Raw genomic sequence first — 8,456 nt, forward strand, 5'->3', positions numbered from 1 at the left:
TGGGCCATCCTTTAAGCTAACCACCATCAGGACAGTCAGACAGAGTTTTCAGATAAATGTCTGGAACAAGTGTAAAGTTCTCCACTGGGACTCGTGGACTGGTAAAACATCAAATTCTCAATAGAAAAATCCCACTGAGTTTCTTCACAGACTTTGACAATGAGTTACTTCATGTCTAATTTGCAGAATGAATGGGATGAAATCTTAGGCCAAGAAGACGAATGTGTCGGTCACAGACACGGAGAGAAACACGTGAAAGTCTAATCTAATTTGTGTCCAGTCGCGCCTCACACCCAAGCTGGACTTTGCTGAGGTTTTAGCATCAGTAAATCGGCCATGCAGTTAAGTAACATCCTCAGAAATCTCAATGTGACACGTTTCTATAAATGCCGGACTTACATACCGCACAACAGAAATGTCGGATACAGCGGAAATTCCCAATATAAGGAACATCAAACAAAGCAGAGAGCGAGAGACATGAAGAAGAAAGGGATCAGTGTTTCATCTCCGGGTATAACTCTCCATAATTATCTGCATAGGGCCCGTGTTTACACATGCACTCTCATGAGGTTAGAGTTAGAGCTAATCCATTACTGAAGCTTAACATGTGATAATGCTGCAGAGCTATTGTTTTTGCAGGCAATGTGGAAAAATTCACTTTAACAAATAAACGGCGGTTAGCAAACAACAGATAAGAGAAAATTCAAGCTTTTGATTCTTCGAAATTAAATAAAACCTGAAAAAATGAAGAAAAACGTGTTTTAAATTCATTTGGGAATTTGCCCCTTTCAGATGACTAACTACCACCTCCTTCTAATAATCATAATCGTTATTTGCGCAAATATAACCAAGTAATATGAGTTTTCTATGTTGTCCCTGAAAGCAGCACGTGGTAGCCCATAAACATTTTGGGCTGCTGTGATTGGTCCAAGTTGAGCCGTGTCAACGTACCGAGTCTACATACTCGCTCTCACACTGCAACTTGACAGCTGAACAGTGCGCTCGTAGGAGTGAGTTACACCTGGGTAAACTTACTGCTTCGTCTCCGTGGAGTTCACCTGTTTTACGGAGGAGACCCGGAGGAGAGAGATGGCCTCCAAGGAGAGTTTTAATGACTTGGGATGCAGTTCTTCCGAGGAGGACAGCAGCCGTGCGGACTTGACAGAGGAGTCGGGGGAAGAGAAGGCATCTCCCGTGGTGCGTCGGCATCACCCCTTCAGCGTGGAGGCGCTCATGTCCGGGAGAAAGACGCACAGCCGGAGCGGAGAGTCCGCCTGCTTTACACCGAAGGAAAGTTCGGTGGCTTTGTCCCCGACGGGGTTAAAGTCCTTGTATGTGAGCCGGGAGACGTGCACCCCTCCCGGGGGAAGCCAAAAAAGCTTAACTGCTGCCCCCTCGTCGCCAGTGAAGTCTGAAACATCAGAGTCAGAGGACTGCGCACCGTGGGTTACTACCAGCGCCTTTTCCACACAACCTCGTAAGTTTCTCCTCTCATATTAAACGCCATGAAACTCTTATTTATAGCTATTTCATTATTCAGTATCCTGCAGATGTTTTCAGTTTTTTTCCTAAATACTGGAAACTAATTCTCTGTAAGCTGTGCTGCAAAGATGCATTCTGTTAATTGGTTGCTTACTGAAAAGTAAGGCTAGAGTGTAAATAGTATTATTTATCTGGCTGGGGTTGGTAGGCTGTAGCCAACTACTCAGTTTTTACATTCAAATCAAATTTTGAGATAATCAAATGATTTAATGACCCTTCTTAAATCCTAATTGTTTCTTCTCCCAGGTCACCTCAGTCCTGCCTGCCAGCTGAGGAAACACAAGACCAACAGGAAGCCCCGCACACCCTTCACCACATCCCAGCTCCTCGCTCTGGAGAGGAAATTCAGGCAGAAGCAATACCTGTCCATCGCCGAGCGAGCCGAGTTCTCCTCCTCCTTAACTCTCACAGAGACTCAGGTGAAGATCTGGTTCCAGAATCGCCGAGCCAAAGCCAAGAGGCTCCAGGAGGCCGAGCTGGAGAAACTCAAGATGGCTGCTGATGCCAAGACGGCTGCAGTGGCAGCCGTTGCCGCTGGAGCTTTACACCCTGGCTTTAGGTTACCACTGTCACTGGGTGCCATGTCACTATATGGACAGTCATACTCCTCTGCATATCACCACCACAGACCCATCCTGCCCATTTCCCCTTTAGGAGTGTACGCTGCTCCTCTGGGCTACAGCATGTACCACTTATAAAAATGGAAATATCAGCGACTAAAGGATTCCAAAAAAATGGACATGGAGGAAATGTGCTCAAAAATCTCTATGTATAATGTACAGTTTCAACCGCACAAGAAGTGTTTGTAATAACTTTCTGAGCACTTCAGAATCTGTTTAAAGATCTATTTTCCCAACAGTGAGGATAAGAGAAACTTCCTCTCTTGCCCCTTTTGGACTGCCTGTTTACACGACTTGTCTTTATGAGGAGGGGTGTTACTGTCCAGCTCTTTATAACCTTCAGTTGTTTACTTCTGCAATAATTGAGCAGGGCGAGGACTTGCACTGGGAATCATAGCGCAGACTTTCCAATTAAGTCTTACTACTTAACAGATAAAGCACCTGGGGCCTTAAACTCAAGACACTTTGCATGGATGAGTGGGTCTTTCAGCAACTCAGGCAACTTTTTGTCTTTTTAAAAGAATTTTTTCCAATCTTTTTGAAATTCAAATTCAGGTTATTTGTCTTTTTAGCAGTAAGATTTATCCCTCTAACTGTATGCTATTGTAATTACAGTTTTGTTCATGTTTTCTCTTGTAGCAATAAAAGTATTTTCATTACACCCTAATTTCTTTACGAGACATTTACAGAGCATAGACATATTTATTCTCTTTAAAATGCAATGCTGGAAATGTATGAATTGTGTATTTATGATTATGAGAACATGGTACAAAATTTCTAACCGAGTATGTATTTATATTGTTCTTCTCCCTTTGAAAGGGCCTGCAGTGTGCTATGCAGTTTATATATATTTTTTTTCATTCATATGAACCAAACTATTAAAGGCTCACAGACTGTTTCCTTTAAATGAGATTCAATTTTATGTCTTTAAAAAAGTAGCAAAATTTAAATATGTGCAGCGTTCACTCAACATATCTCAAAAAATCAAGCGGTATGTAAGTTAAACCAAATAGCTGTTTTGTTCTTCTTCTTCTTCAGCACTTTTCAGCTACAGCTGCTTTCTGTGTGTGTGTGTTTGTGTGGTTTAATCCCATGTCTGTGTTTCCCATCAGACAGTGGTCAGTTCAAGGCAATGTTTGACAAACCATAAATGACACCCATAAATTATCCAACTTCACAGAGAGTTCCCGTTATGACTGAGCTGTCTCTTACCGCATTTGTCAAACTTTTCTTTCCCGTTATAAAGCTCAGATGGATTTTCAAGAATTATGTGTTGTTTTGACCATGACGGTGCACTGATGACCGATAATGAGGCTTTTAAGTTTCACAACAGTAGCATAAAAACACAAGTTTTGGGAGTTGCAAGTTAAGGATCTGTAGTTGTTGCCTTTCATTTTCCTTTATGTCATATTGATTTTATATTTCTGAAGCTCACCAGAAAGTAGCTGCAATATTTTTGTTGAAACAATCAATGGTAAACTTTCTGTGTCGTTATGGAAGAGATGTTGAATGTCAAAATTATATTAGCTTGATCACTCATTTATGACTTATCTAGCTGAGTAGCTCTCTTATATGTTACGGCTCTTATCCTACTTGGTGCCTTAATAAACTTAATGTGACCGATCACTGTTGAGTTAGGCTTGAATTAGCCACTTTTTACCAGACCCGTCCACCTTAGTGCCAGGTTTTATAGAGTGACTGTGATGGTGTGTGGGTCCTGTGCGTTGTTGCAATTGTAAAAGCAGCTTACAACTTCCGTGTGACTTTGATGTAATGAGGAAATCGTTTATAGGCAGCGGTGTTTTTATGAGGTTCCTCTTTAATCAGAACAAGGCTGTGAGGCCAGGCAGACAGTCTAAGGGGAAGTGGCAACCAAAGAAGTAGTTTACACAAGCAAGCAATCAGCTTAATGAAGAGCAGATTGTCAGGAGAGACTCAGAATCACTTGTGAAACGTCATGTTTGTAGTAATTGCTGGAGGGGTGTTGCATTTTAGTGGCGGAGAATTCATAATTGCCGATCCTTTAGTTTGGAAGGTTGTCATTAGGACTGGCGATTGCTTTTCATCTTTTTTAGTTGATGTTCATCTGACAATGATTGGGCATATTTGCGGTTTTGTTTGTTACTTAAAGACAACATGTGATTAAGAGAGTCTCTGGTTCCAGGTCTTGTGCATGTCTCCTGCCTCCTCTGGTGGCTGTTTGTAACACAGCAGCATGGGGAAAAAACTAAGTATAAGAAGGTCACATTGCAACCTAAATATGCATAAAGTACAGTTTTATACAGCAAACTGCAACTCCACATGAAAATACAGTCACCAAGTTGGGAAGTATTACCAGTGACATGTTTAGAGACAATATTGAATGTTCATGGAGAATCATTTGCTGTACTTCTCTGAAAACAAGGTTTTGGAATATCTAATTCACTTATAAAATAACTGCATAAATATACACACTTACAGGTACAGGTGATTGCTTTTTTTAATGAATCAAGGAACAGTAAAACGTTGTGGTGGTCCAAAGCTTTTGGAGTCCTTTCCTTAGGGATGTAGAGATGTGGAATAAAAAAAACCCAACAAAACTCTAGTACGGTGCTGTTTTCAGTTCATTAGATCACCCAAGTTTGCTCAATCTGTATAATTCTGTTTCATCACATGTATTCTTTGCCTTTAAGGTAAGCTGGGGACACCAACAGTTAACGTGTCAGGACAAACTGAACACAACAACCTATAATGCTTGGTGGGGTAGAAAAATGTTTTCTAAGAATAAGCCAGAAAGACTGGAACCAGCAGCTCACAGCTGGACAAACTGCCCTGCATGCTTGAGAAATGTAAATGTGTTTTTCACAGGATTCATAATAATTGCAAAGCAATAATAACATTAAAAAAACAGCATTGAAGATTCTCACTTAGCAATGGTGTATTCTCTTTTGTGCAAATACTATTAAAGCCATAGGCAGTGACGCCCACAAACAACGAGAAAGGCTCGGTGAGCTTCCATGTAGAGACAAGGACACATGCACGAGAATTCTGTTGTTAGTGTGTGTCCATGTGATGTGTGATTGGTGTTTGGAGGTATCCCTCGAGAGCAATGCAAAAGCAGATGAAGGGATATTCCCTGAAGCAGCCTAGCGGAAGAGGAGGGTGGCCAAGGCTTCTAAAAATCACACTGGACAGGCACACACATGCACTCACGCGGCCTTTTTCTGTTCCACGGGATCCCATATTTTAAGTCTTTGTTTAACCATCACATAAGTGCAAACACACACAGTGGAAAACAAACAGTTATATTTGAACAGAAAATACAATAATCACTGAGAACTTTACTGTAACATGCACCACTCCATGAATCATGGATTTATTTGTGCATGCTGGCATTAATTGGCTTAAACCAATGTGTTTGTGTCATTATGAAACCAGCTGTGGAAACCTACAAGTTCCAGGCCTGTAGCATTTCTGCAGTGTTTGCAGCATTCCCAAATTGGCTCAACCCAGTTCCTAAATGAATGGGCTTAATGCTTTTTGACTCTTGAAGCTGTTCCATATACAGCATGACGACTTCAATTGCGGTAGGAACTTTACATGAAATGAAACACTTGCACTCATCAGGCAGCTTGTTTTTCTCTGTTCGTGTCCCATTTCACACACATACACAGTTGCCATTTTCACGATGAATAGTCACTATGGAAATTTTATGAAATAACTTAGTCAACATTGTTCACACATACAGCAATAAGAGTGAGACTCTAATGAGTCTTATAAACTAAAAGGATCTGCAGCTCCACAGTGTATTTTATGCTTCTCAGTCATAGTCATGCTTAAATGCACCTCTCTGCTACTGTAAAATCAAGCCTCAAAGAGGCTTCTGAAAGCACGGCTAAAAGGCGATTTATTCAGTTCAATTCAATTCAATTTTATTTATATAGCGCCAAATCACAACAAAAGTCGCCTCAAGGCGCTTCATAGATACAGAGAAAAACCCAACAATCATATGACCCCCTATGAGCAAGCACTTTGGCGACAGTGGGAAGGAAAAACTCCCTTTTAACAGGAAGAAACCTCCGGCAGAACCAGGCTCAGGGAGGGGCGGCCATCTGCTGCGACCGGTTGGGGTGAGAGAAGGAAGACAGGATAAAAGACATGCTGTGGAAGAGAGACAGAGGTTAATAACAGATATGATTCAATGCAGAGAGGTCTATTAATACATAGTGAGTGAGAAAGGTGACTGGAAAGGAAAAACTCAATGCATCATGGGAATCCCCCGGCAGCCTACGTCTATTGCAGCATAACTAAGGGAGGATTCAGGGTCACCTGGTCCAGCCCTAACTATATGCTTTAGCAAAAAGGAAAGTTTTAAGCCTAATCTTAAAAGTAGAGATAGTTTCTGTCTCCCGAATCCAAACTGGAAGCTGGTTCCACAGAAGAGGGGCCTGAAAACTGAAGGCTCTGCCTCCCATTCTACTTTTAAATACTCTAGGAACAACAAGTAGGCCTGCAGAGCGAGAGCGAAGTGCTCTAATAGGGTGATATGGTACTACAAGGTCATTAAGATAAGATGGGGCCTGATTATTTAAGACCTTGTATGTGAGGAGCAGGATTTTGAATTCAATTCTGGACTTAACAGGAAGCCAATGAAGGGAAGCCAAAACAGGAGAAATATGCTCTCTCCTTCTAGTCCCTGTCAGTACTCTTGCTGCAGCATTTTGGATTAGCTGAAGGCTTTTCAGTGAGTTTTTTGGACATCCTGATAATAATGAATTACAGTAGTCCAGCCTGGAAGTAATAAATGCATGAACTAGTTTTTCAGCGTCACTCTGAGACAGGATATTTCTAATTTTAGAGATGTTGCGCAAATGGAAGAAAGCAGTCTTACATATTTGTTTAATATGTGCGTTGAAGGACATGTCCTGGTCAAAAATGACTCCAAGGTTCCTCACAGCGTTACTGGAGGCCAAGGTAATGCCATCCAGAGTATGAATCTGGTTAGATACCATATTTCTAAGATTTTCAGGGCCGAGTACAATAACCTCAGTTTTATCTGAATTAAGAAGCAGAAAGTTAGCGGCCATCCAGGTCTTTATGTCTTTAAGACATTCCTGCAGTTTAACTAATTGGTGTGTGTTATCTGGCTTCATGGACAGATAGAGCTGGGTGTCATCTGCATAGCAGTGAAAATGTATGCTATGTCTTCTAATGATGCTGCCTAAGGGAAGCATGTATAATGTAAACAGAATTGGTCCTAGCACTGAACCCTGTGGAACTCTATAATTAACCTCAGTGTGTGAGGAGGACTCTCCATTTACATGCACACATTGGAGTCTATTAGATAGATATGATACAAACCACTGCAGTGCAGTACCTGTAATACCTACAGCATGTTCTAATCGCTCTAATAGGATATTATGGTCAACAGTATTGAACGCTGCACTGAGGTCTAGCAGGACAAGCACAGAGATGAGTCCACTGTCAGAGGCCATAAGAAGATCATTTGTAACCTTCACTAAAGCTGTTTCTGTGCTGTGATGAGCTCTGAAACCTGACTGAAACTCTTCAAATAAACCATTCCTCTGCAGATGATCTGTTAGCTGTTTGACAACTACTCTTTCAAGGATTTTTGATATGAAAGGAAGGTTGGAGATTGGCCTATAATTAGCTAAGACTGCTGGGTCTAGAGATGGCTTTTTGAGTAAAGGTTTAACCACAGCCAGCTTGAAGGCCTGTGGTACATAGCCGACCATTAGAGATAGGTTGATCATATTTAAGATCGAAGAATTAATCAATGGCAGGACTTCTTTGAGCAGTTTTGTAGGAATGGGGTCTAAAAGACACGTTGATGGTTTGGAGGAAGTAATTATTGAAGTTAATTTTATTTGTGAAGAAGTTCATGAAGTCATTACTAGTTAACGTTAAAGGGATGGTTGGCTCAACAGAGCTCTGACTCTTTGTCAGCCTGGCTACAGTGCTGAAGAGAAACCTGGGGTTGTTCTTATTTTCTTCAATCAGTGATGAATAGTAAGATGTTCTGGCTTTGCGGAGGGCTTTCTTATAAAGCAGCAAACTATTTCTCCAGGCTAAATGATGATCCTCTAAATTTGTGACATGCCATTTCCTCTCCAGATTACGAGTCATCTGCTTTAGGGTACGTGTTTGAGAATTATACCACGGAGTCAGGTACTTCTGATTAGAGACCTTAGTTTTCACTGGAGCTACAGTATCCAGAGTCGTACGTAGTGAGGAGGTGAAATTATTAACAAGATAATCGACCTCTGTTGGGGTAGCGTTCAGATAGCTGCTCTG

General features: G+C 41.4%; 1 protein-coding gene across 1 annotated transcript; it reads left to right on the plus strand.

The window, feature by feature from the left end:
* The first annotated feature begins 981 nt into the window (after positions 1 to 981).
* Positions 982 to 4,560, plus strand: msx2b (muscle segment homeobox 2b). The gene is made up of 2 exons (XM_084940625.1): positions 982 to 1,477; positions 1,789 to 4,560. The coding sequence occupies exons 1-2, from the start codon at positions 1,090 to 1,092 to the stop codon at positions 2,238 to 2,240; spliced, it is 840 nt and encodes a 279-aa protein (XP_084796751.1). The 5' UTR covers positions 982 to 1,089; the 3' UTR covers positions 2,241 to 4,560.
* The last annotated feature ends 3,896 nt before the right edge of the window (positions 4,561 to 8,456 follow it).

This window comes from Perissodus microlepis, chromosome 10 (assembly GCF_051167445.1).
Source record: "Perissodus microlepis isolate ML-2025 ecotype Zambia chromosome 10, ASM5116744v1, whole genome shotgun sequence".
In the NCBI taxonomy this organism is placed as follows: Eukaryota; Metazoa; Chordata; class Actinopteri; order Cichliformes; family Cichlidae; genus Perissodus; species Perissodus microlepis.